At 36.3% G+C, this 22311-nt stretch overlaps 3 protein-coding genes across 6 annotated transcripts; all 3 read right to left on the reverse strand.

Moving 5' to 3' along the window:
* Window position 1: 1 nt before the first annotated feature.
* Window positions 2–8612, reverse strand: LOC130560140 (synaptosomal-associated protein 23-like). Of its 3 annotated transcripts, none has more exons than XM_057343674.1 (8): window positions 8568–8612; window positions 8131–8215; window positions 7724–7765; window positions 7572–7620; window positions 6268–6385; window positions 5780–5929; window positions 5397–5541; window positions 2–105 (listed from the first exon to the last, which is right to left on the reverse strand). In XM_057343674.1, the coding sequence occupies exons 2-8, from the start codon at window positions 8185–8187 to the stop codon at window positions 82–84; spliced, it is 585 nt and encodes a 194-aa protein (XP_057199657.1). In that variant the 5' UTR covers window positions 8188–8215; window positions 8568–8612; the 3' UTR covers window positions 2–81. The 3 variants fall into 3 exon arrangements, with proteins under 3 accessions (XP_057199657.1, XP_057199658.1, XP_057199656.1); XM_057343675.1 differs by lacking the exon at window positions 2–105 and adding an exon at window positions 4006–5155 and having other exon boundaries at window positions 5402–5541; XM_057343673.1 differs by lacking the exon at window positions 2–105 and adding an exon at window positions 4032–5155.
* An 816-nt stretch (window positions 8613–9428) lies between these two features.
* On the reverse strand, window positions 9429–11162 carry LOC130559804 (synaptosomal-associated protein 23-like). The gene is made up of 7 exons (XM_057343082.1): window positions 11103–11162; window positions 10634–10675; window positions 10420–10468; window positions 10144–10261; window positions 9902–10054; window positions 9685–9829; window positions 9429–9494 (listed from the first exon to the last, which is right to left on the reverse strand). The coding sequence occupies exons 1-7, from the start codon at window positions 11157–11159 to the stop codon at window positions 9429–9431; spliced, it is 630 nt and encodes a 209-aa protein (XP_057199065.1). The 5' UTR covers window positions 11160–11162.
* A 2936-nt stretch (window positions 11163–14098) lies between these two features.
* On the reverse strand, window positions 14099–22154 carry LOC130560721 (synaptosomal-associated protein 23-like). 2 transcript variants are annotated; one of them, XM_057344717.1, is made up of 8 exons: window positions 22025–22154; window positions 19835–19946; window positions 18612–18653; window positions 18446–18494; window positions 18172–18289; window positions 17888–18061; window positions 14986–15130; window positions 14099–14787 (listed from the first exon to the last, which is right to left on the reverse strand). In XM_057344717.1, the coding sequence occupies exons 2-8, from the start codon at window positions 19889–19891 to the stop codon at window positions 14728–14730; spliced, it is 645 nt and encodes a 214-aa protein (XP_057200700.1). In that variant the 5' UTR covers window positions 19892–19946; window positions 22025–22154; the 3' UTR covers window positions 14099–14727. The 2 variants fall into 2 exon arrangements, with proteins under 2 accessions (XP_057200700.1, XP_057200699.1); XM_057344716.1 differs by having other exon boundaries at window positions 21825–22154.
* Between the last annotated feature and the right edge of the window lie 157 nt (window positions 22155–22311).

A 22311-nucleotide genomic window follows, 5' to 3' on the forward strand; every position in this document is an offset into this window, starting at 1 on the left:
ACCCTGAACACAGCAAAAGTTCTGCTCCATCCTCCTTGATATGCTTTTCCCTTGTGATTTTCCTCTGCTTTGTGCGTCTTCTCAATCGTGTGATTCTTCAACTTCCTATTGCGAACAAAGTCAGACAACATTTGTAAACTGCCGAAAAATTCACGTCTCCTTTTTCTAGTTTTCTTCTAAACTTCCTGTTAGCGATGCAGTCAGGAAGGGGCTGTCCAGGGTGGTCAGCCACCCCCCCAAACCGTACGCGCATATGCGCACACACAAACACACTTTGACTTCTCAATGTACGGAATAAACCTCACACACTACAGTACAATCTTCCTCGCTTCATTGTTTCAATTTGACCATGGCATGAACAAAGTCCGCAGATGTGTTTACCCCAGAAACAGAGCTGTGAGGAGGGAACATCCCTCCCCTCCCCCAGAGTCTCAGTGTGTCTGAAGTTAAACAACTCCAGATGCGCATGAACCCCTAAAGAAGTTCCATAAGGTTTGCAGCCCAACATGCGTTTGGTTTTACTCTTATGGGCAAATTGGATGCCATCCACCCCACCATCTTCAAACACTCACATTCTTTGCTTTTACAATACTCTCAAAGAGCATCTTCACGCGACTTTGACTGCAAATGTCCACATTACACTACATGAGCACTCAGGGGGATGACATATTTGCAGCGCTGCCAAAATCTACTGCACTTTTGTGTTTGCGTTATAGGGGCCAACTGCAGGAACACCAGCTTTTAAAGGAATAGTTCACCCAAAAATGAAAATTCTATCAGCATTTATTCACCCTCTTGTCATTTCAAACTTGAATGACTTTCTTTGTCTGCGGAACACAAAAGAAGATATTTTGTAGAATGTTGGTAACCAAAATGCGAAGGTACCCATTCACTTCTTTTGTACAGAGACAAGACTAATGCAAGTCAATGGGTGCTGCCGTTGTTCACTTATCAACATTTTTCAAAATATCTTCATTTTCGGGTGAACTCTCACTTTAAGACTAATAAGTTAGTTAGCCTAGAATATAATATTATGAATGTAATACTACTGTATTATACAGAGTACTACTGTATACAGTATTTGCTTTCTATATTTGTTTTCTTCATAACTTGACAGTTTTATAAAAAAACAATGAAATGTTATTCGGGTCATAAATAGGCTTATAAATACCAATTTTGCATAAAGAGTGTAAGTGTTTTACAAGTGTACTGTGAACCTGACAGCTTGCTACAGATGCTTCCTGTTAATGATGTGTGACTTCCACAAGTGAGTGATCTCGCAGAAGAAAAGACTACGTGATCGCCACCTTGACCCCACTACGCTATCTATTTTAAGATCTTGGACGTTTGGGTCTTACCCCTGCAGTTAAATATTTTTATATCATTGTGGTGAATGTGTGTCAATGCATTAAGTAGATGTAGAGTAGATAAACTGAGGCCGGCTGAGTCTTGAAAGCAAGAGAAAAGTAGATTCCGTGGGTCGTAGGAGGATAAAAAAAGGGGGCGCTGTGTGAACATTAATGATGACTATCATGGAATCTTGTAGGGTCCAGACTGAGTCATTCTTCAGTCCAGGAGACCAAGTCATTGTTTCCACTTGAGTCTCTTACAGCTGCTGCCAGTTCAGCAGAAATACTGCCGTGAAACTTCCCAAATCACTGTAGCACAGCATGCAGGCAGGAAGTGGACAGCTGTTTTCACAAAGCCAAAATAATTTTATGTTCAGCAGTTTATGAACACACGTTTGCACAAGACAAGATGAAGAAATGGTAATGCTGGAAATTTCACTATGTAGTGCTTTGACTATATGTGATTTAGTAGTCTCATTATGTTTAGTCTGTGCATGGTTCACAGGATTCTGTGGTGCGTATATTCTATAGGACAACTTTATCTGCTATTACTGTAAGGGACTTTAAGTAGCTGTTTTAGATTTTTCTAGACAAATGCAGTATGATTGCATACAGTAGGCTATATAGGTTAAGGGTCATCTGTGGATATTATGGGGCCCGAACATTTTTTTTAACACCCAGTGTAAGGATGTGTTAAAGGAATAGTTCACTGGAAATTAAAATTATCCCATTTTACTTACCTTAATGCCACCATCCTAGTTGTATATAAATTTCTTTCTTCAGCTGAACACAAGTATACTTTTATACAGTATGTATGTGTACGGTATATTCTTCCAATACTTATCAGTATTAAATTTATAATAGATAATACAGATGTAGTTTTATATTTCAAAAACAACACTTGTGTGTAGGGATGCACCGATATGTAATTTTTAGCCGATATCATTAACAGATAATTCTTAAACTTTGTAAGCCGATAACCGATTAATTGGTCGATATGAAAAATATCGATAAATATTAATATAACATTTTCAGAGACAGAAAATTATTTTTTCCTCCTGAAAATCATGTACCAAGACTTTACACTAATTAAAAAGCATTCAGACAGCAGTCGGCTTCAAACAATATGCTTTTGTTCCTTTAATTTACACATTCATAAATATCTAAATCAACAATGTTTTGCTAATAGCAGTAAGTGACTGATCATGACAGAAAGACAGTACTGTACTGGATTTTAACTGTGAGCAGCGTGCATATGAAGTGGTTCAACCAGAGGAAATTATTCAAAATTTATCAGCTATATCAGCCTAAATTTTATTATCGGCCGATACCTATAACATTAAAAATGGCCATTTATCGGCCGATACCGATATGCACGATGTATCATGCATCCTTACTTGTGTGTCCTTGTATTCATCCTAAATGACAGTTTTGCATGTTTATCAATCCTTACATACGTTCTGGATTGAGCTCTGCATTTGTATGTTTCAATAAAGAATCTAAGGGGGTGCTAAACCTGAACTGCTTGATATACTGTCAGACGAGAAGAAAAAATACTTTGATAAGCCACAGAAAATGATGTGGTTGAAAAGTAGCAAAGTCGATCACTATACATAAAGCTTTCCTGTAGCTAAGAGGTAAGAGCATGGCGCTTGCAACGCCAAGGTCATGGGTTAGATCCCAGGGGATTGCACATGCTTAGAAAACAAATGTATAGTATAATGCAATGTAAGTCGCTTAGCGTCTGCCAAATGCGTAAATGTATACAACATAGATAGCAAAAAAAAAACAAGCAGTGAAAACAGGGGTGCTTTAAGATTCAGAAAAATGTTTGTGAGATTTAAAGTCTTCATACATTTTAGGTTTTACTCTCTAAACACAGAATAATGCTAGATAAATGGTTACATATAAAAAGGTAGAAGTAACGTTGGCCCTACCTGAAGTTGGGCCCTACTTTTCTACTTAAACCTTTAAAGAATAAATATTACAATGTCCTTAAAATTACATTTCATGCAGTGTGTAATGTTACTGTGTGTGAACGTAAGCAGTCTGCCAAGTTACGAACAAAGTTAACGGCTTGCAAAAAAAGGAGTCGACTCTGAATCACGTGAACGAGTCGTCTGTCGTTCTAATTTCAGGTCCGGGTCAGATATCCGTCACTCCAGGTGCGTTCGATTTGGCCGTAAGTGGACTGCGAAGTGGACTTCACAGGGTGTTCCGCCATCTTAAGTGAGATTCAAATCCGAAAGGAGCGAACATGTTCAGTTCGAAGGGCACTGCGAACGGCGTAGGGAGTCAGGGAACATCCATACATCACTTCGCCGGAAGTGGAAAATCACCCAACTGCCATTGCGCGCCGCGTCACGAGTGAGAAAAACAACGAACGAGTTTACATATGCCTTTTGTACATTGTGAAAGTTATTTAATTATAGTTAATTATATTTAATACTGTGGTTTGCTTCACATAAATACGTTATTTTACTTTTTGTAGCATTGTTATTATTTAGGCTACGCACTCGAGATGATGAATGTATTTATTTGTATTTAAATTGAATTGTGCAATTAAAAAGTAGTTTTCATATGCGTGTAAGGATTCATCCATTTAGCTATTATTATACAAACTAACGTAAACGTGGTAAGCAGCAGCAGTTCTTTTTTATAATGTTATGTTATTTATTTACCTCAGGAATGTTTACAGCTGCACCACAAAAATGTGTCCATTTTTTTTTTCACTCACATTAAGAACACATCTTCACATAGTTGACCAAATTAAAATGTATTTTTATGTTGCATAACAATAATCAAAGCTGCATCAGTCAAATAATAAATACAAGCATAAACAAAAGTTAAGATTATATTGATTAGATACATAATGCGTGTTACGTTTATGTATATTTCTTTTAAATGTAAAAGTAAAGTTACAATATTTATTTATATTATAAACTGCGCAACCGTGACGTTGCCTTTCTTTGATGACGTTGCAGGGCATTCCAATTGAGCGTTTTTTGTCAGCAAAGTCCACTACAACGGATATCCCGTGCTCAGGGAGTAGGGAGCAGTGAACCCTGCGTAGGAACCCTATCAAAAGGAACACAGCTTCCGTGCAATGCCTGCCTATGTTACATTTGCGACACTGCACGCGGTAGACCAATCACAGCACACTAGACCATCTGACCAATCAGATCAGAGTAGACTGACAGAAAGGAGGGGATTAGACAGATGAATCGCCGAACGAATCATTTGAGAGTCAGTCAAGAAGTAAGGTATTAATAACTGCCTATTATTAGAAAATGAAAGTGTTTTTACACAATGTATGTACGTAAACGTGTTGTTGGACACTCCATAAACCAAAGTAGGACCTTAAAAACCACGAAATATTTACTCTTTAATATGGCTTTGGTTTGCAAAGAGATTATTGGTTTTGTCTGCATACAGTATAGAGAGAATGAGAACACCTCAAATCCCCATTCTTATCCTTCATTTAAGAAATCGCTTTTTGCGGTTAGAATTGTAACACAATCTAACAGCACCATCTGCTGGTAAGATCAGGTCTCCATTTTTACAGAAAATGTCAAAGAAGCTGCTTACAGTACACAAATACAGAAACCTGAAGAAATTATGGTTTATTTTGTTAATCACTAAAATTATTAGCCTACAAATTTATAAAAAGATTTAGTAAATCACTTTCATTATTAGTATAATTCCATTCCACTCCTAAAAAATACTGGTAATGGCCTTTTCTATTCCTTAATGATACTTTTGGCTTTATTTGTAGCAGCCACAACACGATCTGTAGATTTTTCAACCTAAAAAGCAAAAAGGCAAAAGTAGGAACAAACCAATATTCATTTTAATAAGCAACTAAGCACAACATCAAGAAGCAAAACAAATGCCCAGTACAGATTTTTGGCTGTTTTAATAGTTCTCAAATAATCCACTACACTCTCAAATCTTTCTGACTTGACAAATCAGATATGATCTAAAAAATTATATTTTTACAATACTATTTTTATAATTATTCCTCAGATATTAATACAGTAGCTTTACCTTAACAGTGATGCGGTCAATGGTCTTGTTCTGTGTGTCGAGCTCATTGTTTATGTCAATGGCCATGTTCTTCAGATTCCCAATGATGCTGCCCACCTGCTCTAGATTCTCCTCCAACTCTTTTTCTTGAGCATCATTTGTTATTCTTTAATAAAATCAAAAAGGCATACATTTTTCAGGTCTTTACTAATCTATTAGGTACGCCTGTGTGTATACAGTGCATACAAATCAGCACTTTATGGACATAAAAACTCAAAACACCTGCTAGAATTTTTTATCTTCATATTTCAAAAATTCAGGATGGACTGTCACATGACTAAACAGGACAACAAATCTCAGTCACACTTGACTACTGAATCTCAATGTTTGTTTTTTTGCCTTACCTCTTGATGTAGGGGCCTGAAGAGGCTGTTGACCGAACAGTGACCCCTTGTGTATTTCCCCGTGTCACCTGGCTGGAGACCACACCCTCATCGCTTTTCTCTGTGCCTCTAACCTGCTTATATCTCTGGTTGGTTTTAATTGACTTCTGTCTAAGAGAGAAATAGTTCAGAAATACAAGCTAAATATAGAATGTACTCCAAATACAACTACTTAAGTCAAAGTCACAATTTTTAATTAGGAATTGTTCAACTTTTTTAACCTTAACAATTTAGTAGGCCTACAATGTTTTATGTATACAAATAGGGTTGTACAAAGGAAATAAATAATTGTAATAAATGTAACAATTTATAACCGAGCACTCTGACTCTGGTCAATCGCACTATTCTTCAGTCAAATATGTTTGTACAAAAACTGTGTAACTGATGTAGCTGTGCTTATGTGTAGCTGGTTAGATGTCATTGTAAGTTTGTTTTTTATAGTAGCCAACCTGTTACATGAGCACAAACACCAGCCGCAGCATTTGGACATCTCATTCAGATTCCTCTCGGCTGTTTTCACGTTTTCCATGATCTCATCCATATTCACTTCTGCATTCCTCAGCTGTTCTGAGACCAAAAGATTTCACTATATAAGTGTCTCCTTAATCTCCTATATAAGTGCCTCTCCATTCAACTGGGCTCATCAACCTTTACACCTTCCAGAACGGCCAGAAACCTGGGAGTGATCATTGATGATCAGCTAAACTTCACGGATCATGTTGCCAGCACCACGCGGTCCTCTACAACAGGAAAATTAGACCTTTCCTGTCCGAGCATGCAACACAAGTCCTAGTCCAGGCTTTTGTCCAGACTGGACTATTGCAATGCGTTACTGGCTGGACTCCCAGCTTGCACAAACAAACCTCTACAGATGATCCAGAATGCAGCGGCAAGAGTGGTCTTCAATGAACCGAAGAGAACGCACGTCACTCCTCTCTTCATTAAGTTACATTGGCTTCCTATGGTGGCTCGCATCAAATTCAAAGCTCTGCTGTTGGTCTACAAGACCACCACTGGTTCGGCACCCCCATATCTTCACTCGCTAATACAGACTTATGTACCCGCCAGATCCCTGCGCTCTGCAAACGAATAACATCTTGTGGTGCCATCCAGTGCTCGAATTGAATCAAGTCTTATGGGGGTCCCCACCATAAGACTTTTTTTTGGGTGGGGGTGGTGGTTAGTCTCGCAATATACAATTTATACAAAATACACAATATATTTGATCATAATATGCATAACTATATACTATTTCATCTATTTTTATCTGAGTCTATTTTTTACTTCTCATGGGGGGTCCCTAATGCCTTATGGGGGGTCCCGGATCACCCCAGCCCCCCTTCAATTCGAGCACTGGTGCCATCCCAAAAAGGAAAAAATCACTCTCAAGTACCTTCTCTGGATCGGTTCCACATTTGTGAATGATCTGCCCGCTGCTACAAGATCAGCAGATTCTTTAAGAATCGGCTGAAAACACATCTCTTCAGTCAGCACCTGACCGATTAGTACTGACTTCTATTTCTTTTCTACTCTTTCTCTCAAAAAAAAAAATTTTTTTGTCCTTATGTTGTTCCAATTGCTTCTATTGTTTACCTCATTTGTAAGTCGCTTTTGATAAAAGCGTCTGCTAAATGACTAAACGTAAATGTAAATACAACTTGATAGATTTCCCTATAGGGTGTAAAAAGGCCTTCAGTTGATGTAGATATGAAGTAGGAAGTAGACATCAGGAATCAGGTGGATTGTAACTCACGTCCTTGCTTATCCAGCATGATCATTGTTGTTTTTCCCTCCCCCTGGCTCTGTAAAAATACTTCTAATTACTTAACATGTCAAAAAACAGTGAACATAATTGGCTTTAAGAAGCATTTTGGATATATTGGTTACATATTAGGATTTTTTTACCTCTTCTACCATCTGTAGCATCCGCCTGGTGCTATCAAGAGACTAAAAAATACAGTTAGTCCTTTATTATTGTAATTTAATAATGCACCTCTGCCCATGAACCCAAAGGGACAAAACAAATTACTATGACACTGAAAATGACATTATATGACAAACTACAGTAAAAGTACAAAGTATAATCTAACATAAAATAATCTTCTCTAATATCTAGTTATATATATATAGTGACAATTTAAGCTGTTTCTTGTTTTCACTTTCGTTTCTCTGATAGAACATTTGCATTTTTTGGGGGGGGGTGTTTTACAAGAAGGTGAGACCAACGTTTGATTAGACAAATCAAAATAAAATACTAAGTAAGACCTATTCCATTCTTTTTACATCCTGATGGTAAAAGATGAAAAACACACCTTATCTGTTACTTTGTTCATTTTAATTTTCATGTCCTGTACTGACATGTCTTCCATCCTGTTGGATTTGAAATCTGCTGTCACTCTGAGAAAAGTCAAAAAGTTACATTTAAGTTGACACAGATACGTATAAACAGAGATTAGACGATCCACAGTTGAAACGTTCCCATGGAAAATCACTTCCTCAAATATTTACAGTAGCAAGCATTCATGCATGACAATTATAAACAAAAAAAGGATCATGTTTTAGTACTTTAGTGCTGTTACTGAAGGAATCTTAGGAAAGATTCAAATATTCAGAGATCAGTTTAATTGTATTTAAGACAAAGTACATACCATGGCAAGTCACTTTTGAATTCAATTATTTAAAAATATCATTGTTTTAATAAATTACAAAAGTAAAAATGGAAAAGAACAAGATGTGTCTGCCTACTTACTCTCAGGATCCTTCAAAGTTCTGAGTGTCAACGTGTATTTTAATTATTTATTTATACATGCCAAACAAGTTTCTTTGTGTCACAAAACCAGAAAGGGCCTGTCCTGGCTTGTCCAACCTATAACAAGTAGCCAATATACAAAAACCCAAGAGAGAAGCATGGCTCAGTTTACCTCGGTACAGCTGCTCCACTTCTATCTGCCCATGTTTGTGGGACCTTGTACGATTTTGGTATTTTACATCTTTTACTGAAATTAATAAAAATTAAAATGTAGTGGTTTGAAATTAAGAAACTTAATCAAGAACCAGATTTCAAACCAGCAATAATGGGAAGCTGCTGCTTCAGCTTTCTGACCACCAGATGGCAGTCAATCGAATCAAGTGTTAATGCTTTTTACTATACTAAAATATAAATGTATTAAAAAAAGTAATGTAGCAGGTACCATCTACTGTCAGGTCTGTACAGTTCTCTGCAAACAAATGATTAAATCATAGGACAAAAAGAACTGATTACATTTGCTTTATTACAAATAAAAAAACAGAATAAATAGCCTATAGCTATGACTAATACTTGTTTGCTTTAATATCATCAGTTTAAAAAAAGAATTCACTGCATACAGAGAGAAGCACCTCACAAATTCCTCGAATCCCTATCTGTACCTTTCACAGCACCAACTGCTGGTAAAACCAGGTCTCCATTTTTACACAAAATGTCAATACAATAAACTACAGAAATCCCCAAAATTTGCTTTATTTTGTTAATCATAAAAATTATTTGCTGGTAAAAATTATTTTGGTATAACTTAATTCCACTCCTTAACAATACTGGTCTGACTCTGTTCCATATCTAGTTCCTTCATTCCTATTCCTTAATTAAATGTTTGGCTTTCTTTGTAGCAGCCTCAACATGATCTGTAGTTATTTCAACCTAAAAAATAAAACAGAAATAAAAAGAAGCGGTTACAAAGGATAGGAACAAATCAATATTTATCTAAATTTAAGTGTTTTAATAGTTCTCCATGCGCTCTAAGCTCTCAAAAACCTATAAATCTGTAGCGCCTTTTGGATCTTGATGAATTTCATCAGATATCTGGTCATTATTAATACAGTAGCTTTACCTTGTCAGTGATGCGGTCAATGGTCTTGTTCTGTTTGTCGAGCTCATTGTTTATGTCAATGGCCATGTTCTTCAGATTCCCAATGATGCTGCCCACCTGCTCTAGATTCTCCTCCAACTCTTTTTCTTGAGCATCATTTGTTATTCTTTCAGAAACATAACAGCAAATCTATTAGGTCACACTGGACTACAGTGAGAATCTCAATGTTTGTTTTTACCTCTTGATGTAGGTGCCTGAAGAGGCTGTTGACTGAACAGTGACCCCTCGTATATTGCGTACAGCAGTTACTTGACTGGATACCACACCCCCATCTCTTTCCTCTGTGCCCCAAACCTTTATACATCTCTGGTCATTCTCTATAGACTTCAGTCTACAGGAGAGAAAATAATGCACAATGATGTTTATGATGCAGTCATTAGCTGTTAAAACATAAAAGTTTGGGGTTTTATAATAGCCAACCTGTTACATGAGCACAAACACCAGCCGCAGCATTTGGACATCTCATTAAGATTCCTCTCAGCTGTTTTCACGTTTTCCTTGATCTCATCCATATTCACTTCTGTATTCCTCAGCTGTTCTGAGAAAAAGAAAAAAGGGATTGTGAGATTTCACCAATATGCCCAAATGTCTCGCATAGATTTCCTATAGTTTTTCACTTTTGTATATAGGGCGTGAAAAGGCCACTAGCTGATAGTATAAAGAAGATATGAATCATCAGGACTGGAGTGGACTCACTTCCTTGCTTATCCAACATGATCATTGTTTCTTTCCCCTTCTCCTGGCTCTGTGAATTATATACATGTATTTTAAATTCAGCTTCACAAGACAAAAAGGGCAGATAAAGGTACTGTAGTTTTAAATACTTTACATGTCAAATAACAATGAACATAACTTGCTTTAAGAAACATTTTGGATTTATGAGTTACACATCAAAAAAAATTTCTTATACCTCTCCTACCATCTGTAGCATCCGCCTAGTACTCTCAATAGACTGGATAAAGACAGAATAGTTCAGTTAGTTCATCATAATGCATCTCAGCTCTTGAAGGTAATGGGGCAGTGATTTTTTTCCACTAAAGCCACCCTCCTGGGTTATGGAGAAAATAGCAAATCACAGGGTGGTGAAAGATGGGATGGGAACTAAGCATAACCCAGAGTCAAACCCAAGAAGGTGTATATCAATGACAAATTTCCATTCTATGACAATGTGAAAGGACAAAGTATAATAACGGAAACTAAGCTCTGGTTATATAATTCTCTATATAATATACTCACAGTGAAAGCAGCATCCTCTTTCCTTCGCTTTCTATTCTCTGTGAGAAATTTTGCTTTCACTATGAGTTTTGCTGGAAATTGACAACAGCATCTACAGTAAACAAGTTAAAATGAAACAATAGGATACAAATATAAAACAATACCTCATCTGTTACTCTGTTGATTTTTATTTTCACGTCTTGTTCTGACATGTGCTCCATCCTGCTGGACTGGAATTCTGCCGCCGCGTTCAACACTCTAAGAAAAATCAAGAAGCTATTAAGTTGATACAGATTAATATGAACAGAGTTTACCACAGTCAGAACTTTCCCATAGAAAATCACTTCCTCAAATATTTAGCATTCATGCATGAAAATTATAAACAAAAAGGATAACGTTTTCGAAAATCCACATTGAAATAATACAAGGTAAAGCCTGCAAATCTTTACCAAAATACCGTATTTACCAAATCTTCTCTGTAACATATTGACATGGTATCATCAAAGCTAGTGTAAATTCGCAATCGTATAAACAATGTTTTAATATCATTATTTCATCTTGTTAAAATCGTTAGTCACTAAGTTAGAACAGAAATTTAGCTAAACATTGAATTATTCAGAAATCAATTTAACTGTATTTAAAGACAAAATACACACAATTGTACTGTACTATAAAATTAAATAAACTATATAAAACAAAATCATTTTAATAAAACTACAGAAGTGAAAAAGAGCAAAAACAAGGTGTGTGGCTACTTACTCGTAGGATGCTACAATGTTCTGAGTGTCAACATGTATTTTAATCCTTTTATTTATGAAAGCTAAACAAGTTCCTCTGCGCCACAAAATATCTTTACTCTTATCTTCACTTCCTTAGTGACCAGGAAAAGGGCTGTCCAACCCTTAACAAAATACTTTAAATTGTGTCATCGATATGTACAATTACATTTTTGGGCCATTCCACCGAATCGGTGACATTTCTGTCCCCAGGCCGTTATATGTATGAAAATGCATACATATTATCTTTAAAATACATTTCATTATTAGGCAACGCGCCCTGCAAATTTACCTAACAGCTCATTTAAAATGTAAAACATGAATAAAAGCTGCCTAGAACACTTAAAGAATCCCCACTATCCATCATTATACTTTACCATGAAGTATAAAGGTTAAATCCCTCAAAAATCTTATTTGTTTTTGCATTTTTGTGTAATTCCATATTCAATCTATGATTAAAAAAATCCTAAAAAAATGATCATATCTTAGATATATTACACATATTCACTTAGTTCTGTTATACCCTGACCCATTTTCACCTCTGAAAACCTTAAAACAAGTCATATTTCGAGCCGAAAGTTTCATCAACTTGGTCTTCTGAAGCCATGTGAATAAAAATAAATTTTCTCATTTTCCTTTTTGTATATTTTATGATATTTTAGCTATGACTGGAAAGGGTCGATCTCAACATGCAGTCCTGTTACCTAAATTATTTCTATAAAGTTATTAAAAAAAAGGCAAATAGTGGACTAATATTATTAACATGCTCGCCATGTGGCTATATTTCATATTGGTTCATTTTATGCTTGACTCAGTCTTGTTACAAAAAATTCACCCATCTTCCATTTAAAAACCATGTCAAAATTCTGAGATTGACCAATAGGCCTAAACATTTTGAATAGTGAAATTTGTGTTATTAGATTTAGCCTTGACACTGCTAAAATTGTTGTAAACAATGAAACCAGCCAATACCAAACAAGTCCCCCATCACAATGGCAACTGTGTCACTCTTGATTTAATCTGCTAAAATTTACTGATCTTCTTTTTGACATTACTTTTGACATATATTTATTAATCTCTTTTGTCTTTTCCTTCTAGAACCACCACAGCAAAGATACTTAGAAAGTTGGAGAGAAGCATAGCTCAGTTGATCTTGGTACAGCTGCTGTTGGACCTTGTACTTTGTATATGCTGTTAATGGGTCATTATAATAGAAGACTTTTCTAACTTACTGTGGAGCAAACTTACGAGCCTGGGAGAACAGCTACGCACATTATTATCTTTGATTGATAATGAATTGATGATATCAAGCGCCAGACATAAAACCAGCAGCAATACCAGAACAACAGAGTCGATGCTTGGCAAATGCGCTTCATGTTTCTGACCACCAGATGGCAGTAATATGAAGCCAGTATAAAAGCTTTTAAATTTGACACCTTAGCACATCAAAGATATCAAATATCTAGCAATGTTTGTAACTTTTAACATTTAGATTAAGAGATTATCTTAAATCAGGACTAGGCCTTAGTTAAATTAGGATATCTTAAAGTTTTTAAAAACACACTTTACAAAACACATTACTGTGTGCATCTTGAGACAAAACAATCGCACATATATATTTTAAGATATGTCGGTACAAGTTGTTTTCGATCAAGAGACCCCTAACATTTAAAATAGACTGGGACTAGGTTTAAGCCCTGTCTGGGAAACCACTCCATAATGTGTTACAATAAACACTGTAGTAGCACACTCTACTGTTAAAGGGGTCATATGGCGCGAATACGTGTTTTTCTGTGTCTTCGGTGTGTTATAAATTGCCCGTGCATGTATTAGACACGTAAAATTGCAAAAATTAAAGTGTCGGAACAACAGATGCATTATATCTAAAAGCGAATGCTCACCCAGACCTGCCTGAAACGCCTCGTGTAACCACACCCCCACAAATCTACGTCAGTTCGTGGTATGAGTTGACTAAGACCGCCCAAATGTATACGCAAGTAAGGTGGGCGTACCTGTCAGTACAATTGCTTTGGAACCTGACGTTCCAAATACTGTAAGAGGCGCTGCATTTCCGTCACACGCTTGCAGTATTCGACCAATCAATACGCACTGGTTAACTGGCCAATCATAGCACACCTCGCTTTTCAGAGCGATGAGCTTTGTAAAAAATCTGCGCGTTTCAGAGAGGCGGGGCAAAGAGGAGATACAAACATGCACAAACATGTGGAAAATACAGCGTTTTTAAACCTTAAATCGTGTATACACATTGCATTACATCTAAAACAAACGATAATATTCGTTTTAGCCGTGTTGTATATGTCCCCTTTAAGCCTAGGTCTACACCCTCCTCTGCAAACAACTGAAATAAATCATAGGACAAAAAGTGATTATATTTGCTTTATTAGAAAAACAAAACGAAATGTTCCATTACTATATAGCATGGTAAATTATGTAATTAAAAGGACACTACCATACATTTCCCCAAAACATTAAACCTGACTAACTGTATTCAGAAGGTCCATTAACATTCTAAGATAATTTAATATGAGTATAATCAGTCACAGAACCAGCTAAACAGAAAAAAATAACATAAGATCCAAACATCATAGGATTAGCCCGAACACAGATCAAAGACTATTAGGGCAGCATACAAGAACATTCAGGGGTTCTTTCACAAGTCTTATACCACACATTCAAACTAGTGACACAATAAGCCAGCAGTGACTTAAATGCAGAGAGAGCAACGATTAAAACTCAGAAAATGTTTTTAATCCATAACTGTGTTTCCAGCATATATGTGTCACATGTTAGGGGTGAAGACTTGATTGTACAGGAGGTTTTGTAAATATGTGTATATGTGCACATAAGCATGTATCCATCTATTTACAAATTGCAATTTAAAGGCACAGATGGCATTGTAGGAACTGAACTCCTTCACTGCAATAAAGCAGAAAACGTGTGTAATAAGGCAGTGTTAACCAAACTTCTGAGCAAGGTTGTTTCAGTCCATTCTTTACAGAAGTTTGTTGGCTCTCTGGTTGGCTTCATCAATGCGAGCTTTATTCATATCAGCCTGGGCAAAAGAATGAAGAAAATATTTTGTAAATAATATTAAACAGCATTACATTATTATTATAGAGTAAAAACAAATATTACGTGAAATAAAAAGCATCATAGTTATCATCTCAAGAGCCTCAATGCACCAAAGACAAAAAACAAATAACTAAATGAAGTTCATTAGCCCTCTGGGCATCTGATAGAGTAGATTTACCTTATCAGTGATGCAGTCAATGGTCTTGTTCTGTTTTTCGATCTCATTTCCCATGTCTAACGCCAAATTCTTTAGATTTCCAATTATGCCGCCCACCTGATCTAGATTGTCCTCCATCTCATCTTCTCGAGCATCATTTGTCACTCTTAAGAGAAAGCAAAAATGTTAATAAAGGGCACTGGTACATTGCATGATACTGGGAGTAAAGAATATGCAATACATTAAAGAGTTTCACTATAAAGTAATGAAATCACAAGTGTCAATGTGGTTGCCTTGTCTGTAATAGCCAGGAGTTATTTTATATAAGTTATAATATATATAAATATATTATATAAGTTATACTTATATGTGACACAAAATGGCACAAAACAGAATCAGCCTCAATATTATGCACAGGACTGAATCTCAGTCAGACTTTAGGATATTGCTATAAGGCCTGGTCCAATCTAATTCTACCTAAGAACCACTGAGAGTCACCAGCTCTCGCCCTTTTTGTTGAGGATATAGTTCAGTCTTGTTGAAAGTATACATCATTATAAATATTATAGATCATTAAAAGAACAGTCCACCCAAAAATGAAAATTCTGTCATCATTTATATTGTTAACCGAACAGCCGACAGCACCAATTCACTTGTACTGGCTTTGTGTTGATGCAATAGAAGTGAATGGGTGCTGGCGCTGTTCAGTTACCAACATTCTTCAAAACAACTTTTGTGTTTTGCGGAAGAAAAAAAGCCATACGGATTGAAAATGACAAAGGGGTGAGTAAATGATGACAGAATTTTCATTATTAGGAGAACTATCACTTTAAGTGTAAAAGGATGAATAACCTAGATGAATCAGTAATGGAAAATCTTATATTCTACCACAGCACTGGTTCTCAAACTATGGTACTAGACTAGTGGTACTTGAAGTGACCCCTGGTGGTACGTGACACGACAGAAAATTACACCTAAGCCTATGTGCAATTTTAATATAGTTGTATGAATTATTGTTTATTGATCTTTGGTCGATGTAACTCAGGCGCGTGACAGGCAGCTCAAGCACAGCGCGGGAGCAGACAGATGCTCGTGAGTCTCTCTCTTCCGACGAGCTTCATGTAAATTAAGCTTCACATGTATTTATGAACTTGAACCGCTGTTTAAAGCAGTAAATGATGTAAAGCGCTAATTCAACACGTGTCTGCATCTACTCAAGGTTAAATCAATAAAGCGTGCGCCGCTTTGATAAAATCCGCTGCAGTAAAGTATAAGTCTCTGTTGTTATATACAGCTGTTCTCTTGATGTTTAAGTATACATATATTTATTTATCTTCGTGTTAAATATTCCTTCCACATTGTTTTCCTTTAATATGGGCTTGTAGTCTTTTTTTAAAGGTGGTACTTGATGTGGAAAAGTTTGAGAACCTTCTACAGTGTTTTCTACAAAAAGCTACATTAGACCTGCAGAGAGCCTTAGGATCTGTCAAAAAAATTCAAGGGTGAGCTTAAACACAAGGAAGGAGTCAAAGGCTACTTTTGGCTCAGTAACCAGAACATAAAGAGGTTAAAAATCAACTTGTCCACACAGGTTCAAAGTCCTGTAAGCTTTTCTTTTTCAGTGAATCACAGGTCCGTATGAAGGCATTTCAAGAAGTGCCAACGCTATTTTAAAGTATACAGCATCGTAATCTTAATTATCTTAAATATAACGTTCAATCTAGGGCTGAAACGATTCCTCGAGTAATTCGAATACAAAAAATCATCGAGGCAATTTTTGTTGCCTCGAAGCCTCGTTGAAACCATTTAACTACAGTACACACGGAGCGCTGCGTTTCCCCACGGACCGTTATTACTGACGCACAGCCCGCTAAACTCTGTTCATGTTACAGGGCTCTCAAGTCTCCCGCATTCACCGTGAGACACACGCACTTTAGTCTGTTCACACGCTCACACGTATTTCTCATGCTGATAAATAAGTGATAGGTAATTGAAATGGTGAACTGCTATTTTACTTAGTTTTAGTCTATTTTGCGAGTGAAACTTGATTTCCGGCTGCATTGAGTCCATCAAACTACATGCGGACTTGTGGACGCCGAATCCTGTTATTTACACATGCCATCTGTCTGGTCTGCGTGTCTGAGTGAATGAACTGCACAGTTTAACGTGCTACATGCGTGATGCTCATGAATTTGTCTGCATCTGCACTTTATGAGGACATGAACACATGAACTTCATCTCCAGAGTTGCTCCGAGAGTTTATTTCAAAACATTTTACTGAGTGAAGCTAACGCACTAAAAAATAAACGTCTTCCGACGACCTGCCAAAATAAAAGTCCGGTTAATTCGGTATTTTTATGTGGACAAATATATTACTATTTAATAGTAAAAAAGAAACTAAAACTAATTTAGATAAACTAAATGCATCATGCATAAGCTGAAGTTAGTTGTTTACCTTTGAAATTATTCTTTCTATTTTTATTAATGCTTAATATGTATACATTTGTATTAGGTCTATATTGCATTTTGAATGTAATATGGCAATGGAATTTACTAAATGGGTTTAGTTTTCACAGATATTAATGTATGCAATTTCAGCAATAAATATATTAATTTTTCTAAAAGGGAAACAAATTAGTTGTTCATTTTAAGAGACCTGTCTTATTTTCTCTTGTATATTATTTAGTATTGCTCTTTAATAAAGAAAAAGTACTTATTATCTGAATACCCGATTAATCGATGGAAAATCAGTAGAATACTCGATTGCTAAAATAATCGATAGCTGCAGCCCTAGTTCAATCGTTTGTTTCTGTAATTTTGTCCATGTCCTTGAATATGCAACACATTCCAATACACCCAATTCCTCAGCTAAACAACTCACACAAATCTGAAGCCGATCGCCTATACCCTGTTTCACCCTCACCTTTTGATGTAGGGACCAGAGGCACCAGCTGACCCGCCAGAAACAGCCTGACCATTACGCACGGCGGTCGGCTGGCTGGAGACCACACCCACTTCTTTCCCCCCTGTGCTGGAGCTGTCGCTTCCTGTGCCCCAAGTGCGCTTATACCGGTTGTCACTCTCAATGGACGTCACTCTGAAACAACATAGCTGTGTGTAAGATTCCCAGATTACCGTTCAAATACACAGAGTTGATAACCTATAATAATGTGAAGCCAGAAGCTAGAAGGTTTGTTAATAACTAACCTGTCACATGGGCACACGCACAAGCCACAGCATTTGGAGAGATCAGTGATGTTCTTCTCGGCCTGCCTCATGTCTTGATTGATTTGATCCATTCCTTGGTTGACACGCCTGAGTTGCTCTGAGGGAGGCGGAATACAAAAAAGAGACAATCTCACCTGCCAGGGTCACAGCCTTATAGCCCTTCAGATAATTATTTTTTTATAACACAAAATATTTAGAGCTTGGAAAGACTTCTGAAGACATACTAAAGGAGATCAGGACTGATGTTACTCACCTCCTTGCTCGTCTAGCATGACCATTGTTTTGACCCCCGTATCTTTGCTCTGAAAACACACACAAACTGTAGGTTCAACTCTTAAGGAAGAAAGGGGAAATGGGAGAATAAAGGATTTTTTAAATCCTTTTTCTTTGAAGTATTCAGGCTTCACTGGACCACTTACCTCTTCTGCCATCTGTAGCATTCGCCTGGTGCTTTCAAGTGACTGAAAAAATGACAAATATTAAAAGTTAGCAAATCACTTTAGTAATACAATGCAGGATCTATTCTAGTGAACATAAATTTGGGTTCGGGATGCGAATATCAAAATGGGAAGAACACAATGTGTATCTTTGACACAAAAGGTTTATGCGTGGTAAATGTCTAGACTCTTTGCAGTCATTTCAGAAATGGATTCAAAGAGTAAAAAAAACATAATGAAAACAAAAGTTGACGGAAGAAATTTGAAATGCCTGTGTAATGTGATTAAACCATGCGAAGGAAAACAAGAATTACACAAAATGAGACGTGGCATGATTGTGGATAGATGAAAGTGATTTATCGAAGGCTGGGCAATACATCTAAAAATGATATCTTGATGTTTTTAATACTTTTGTCAACATTAAGTGTATTACTCACATTTTACGCACATTTATTGGTTCTAACATGATTCATCTTTTCAAACAAACTGCTCTTTATATGAAGCAGACTGAAAATGTTTAATGTAAGAAATGAATCACTGAATGCTTCTCTTCTGCTTCTTGAGGTTTAAATCAGAGATGCTGTATTAAGTATCTGCCTTAATTCTCTAAATTCTTTACGTCACAACAAGATTGTGAAACTGATCTTTGGGAAACTACAGCCAAATAAAAAGCATTTGAACATTGCTTGCAATATAAACTATATAATATTGTGACAATAGGCAGATATCACACAGCACTAGATTCTACCATCAAAGAAATCACCTTTTGATCAGACACGATGCCTGCTCAAACACTAATTCTCAACAACTAAATAAAAAAACATAGAAGCCTTAATGGAAGGATGGGAGTTTCATGAATCTCTAGTTTACCCCCAGTCAACCATGCTGTGACGCAAGAGTGCTGCGAACCATTCATGCTAATAGTTTTTTAAGCACACAGTCTCATGTGAGTCCCTTCCGAGGCAGCAAGGAAGAGAAAGAGAAACAATGTTATAGGTGTTTAAGAAAAGAGTGTTAAGATATTAAGAATTTCAGCAGGACAGAAAATTACATTCACAAAATGTAAAAAATGTCAACAATTTCACATCAGCATAAACAATGAGTTGGCAGTTACATTGCGACCCAAGAACATCGCATCTGATAAAACAAACAAGATACATTATTATCCTTTGTTAGATCTCAATGGTAACGGATGACAAGCATACCTCATCTGTAACTTGGTTGGCGCGCAACGTCATGTCCTCTACCGTCATGTCTGCCATTTTGCTGGTGTCCCAAGTGGCCTCCCCTCCGGTCTTAAACTCTATAGTTTGGGGTCTGAGGATCAAAGGTGAGGGGTCAAAGTTGAGAGGTCACTTATACTCAAACAAGCAAATAAGCCCACAGCATTCCAATGGAAATCTACCACCTGGAATTTGAATGGAAAGTTCACCCAAAAATGAATATTTTCATGATGAAGCTGGAAACCTCATAAGATCTTTTTTGGCTTTAGAAATGCAGTACGCAAGTTATTTAGCTAAATGTTTACATTTTTACATATACAATAAAAGTGAAATATAAGTGTTGAACATTAGGGGATGATAAAGCAGACAATGGCAGGAGTTTTATTTTTGGGTGAACTATTCCTTCTAATCAACATTTACAGCGCAAAGTAAACAATTTAGCAAGAAAAGTGATCTGTTGTCAATTATTTTATAATACTGATGGCAAAGATATTAATAAAATAATTTTTTACAAAGGTTAAATCTAAAAAAAAAACTAAGAGTGTCTGATTTAGACAAAACAAAAAAATGTTTATATATTATATATATATATAATGATATTATATATATAATATTTGACTTTATTTTACGTTATTTGTTAAAATTATTATATGTATGGTAATAATGTCTGTGCCATCTAAAACACTTTTAACCACGTACCCAGTGTTAACAGAGAGATGGGTGTGTGTGAAAGAAAGGTGTGATGTTTGTATGATAATTTTAGGAACACGTGTTCACCATAAGACACACGCTAGTGACGCTTAGTGCTCGATTTCATTGCCAAAAATACAGACGCTATAGCACGATGGTGGAAATGCTTAGAAAACAAAAATAAACAAATGAAAAGCGTTACAGATGCAGAAGTCAATTGTCCACTGTAATATAAAGGATAAAGCCTATTTGTCATATGTACTGTAGTAAAACTGCAGTAAAAGGACTAACATGTACAATATTAAAGTTTGTGGTATAGTAAAGTATGTGTGAACTGTCTGTACACAGGAAACAGAACAGATCTTGTGTCTTTCCTTCATTTCAGCAGCTTTTTCCTGTTTCCAAATTAAGCAAAGCAACTACCAAAAACCTGCTTAAAAACAATCACAGAAATTCTAATGGCATATAACGGGTATAATTATACATTATAAAGGGATTGTATTGGTTTTATTGGACATTTAAAAGTTCTATTGGTGGAATGTCTGGGAGCCAATAGAATACTTTTTGATTCTACTGGAATAAGGCCCAAAAACTCATTACATAAGGGAATTTTGTGATGGTTTTAAAAGCTGATGGGTCATAATTGTACTTATAATGTAAACTATTAGAATGCCTATTCTTTTTGAAGGAATGTGGAGTCAAACGTAGATAATCGCTCCCTGTGTGTTCATTGTGTTTTCCGAGGATAAGCAAATCTCAATTCAAAACAGTTCAACAAAAGTGTTTTTAACTGGATTAACATCAAGCTTTTTATGATCGAGGCTTCTTCGTTGAAGAGGCTAGGGTGAAAAACGCCGCCTTAAGAATACGCATGTCCAGTTTTTCAACAAAAACCGGTTCCTCGAGGTAAAGCCATTACGTCACCTCTCACACGCTTAACAGTATTTTTCCTGTCTAATACACACACTAATCAGCACTGTCTGGTCCAAGATTATGGTCATGTACGATTTAACCATAATGTGCCTGCACCATATGTAACAATTAACGTTAAATCTGCAAAATCTTACAACGCACACCGACTTTCTCTAACGTTAAGTTGTAAGTTGTTTCCTAAACATTAAAAGCTGATACTATCAGAGAGTATATTACACCCAAAACAACAAAATTTGCAATGGTTAAAAAACTGATCACGTTATGAAAGTTAGTATCGTAAAAGTTCTTCAGATCTTCCCAAGTGTCCAGGATCCCAACACCACAATCTAATGTCATATTTTCTACTTACGGTTTACTCATGATGTTTTAGGGTCTTCTTAATCCTTAATTTAATGGTAAGGTATGTATGTTTATCTATGGCTGTTGTTGCATGATACAGAGCTAAGTTACGTACTTAGTTCCGCTTTTGGAAAGTAGAAACGCATTACCATCCTCTTGTTTTTGAATGCTGAGAGAAACCTGGAGCACAGCTTTTCAATCGTTACTTACTTAGTTTTATTCCAGGATTGTAGATGGATAAGACTGGGGATCGATCAGTACCCGTTAAGTCTTTAATAAGTGTTTATTGTCCGCGCCACACCAAACTCTGCGAAATTCCTTCAGACAACTATGACACTAGTGCGCATGTGCAGTCATATGACAGGAGACATAGTGCGCCTGCGTCAAAGAGAAACTAGCACGACATAAATAGAAATATGAAAACATTGGGTGCAGAGTGGACAGACACAATGAATACTAATTTACGTTCTTAATATACAAAATTCATATTAAGTCGT

Source organism: Triplophysa rosa, linkage group LG10 (assembly GCF_024868665.1).
Source record: "Triplophysa rosa linkage group LG10, Trosa_1v2, whole genome shotgun sequence".
Lineage (NCBI taxonomy): Eukaryota > Metazoa > Chordata > Actinopteri > Cypriniformes > Nemacheilidae > Triplophysa > Triplophysa rosa.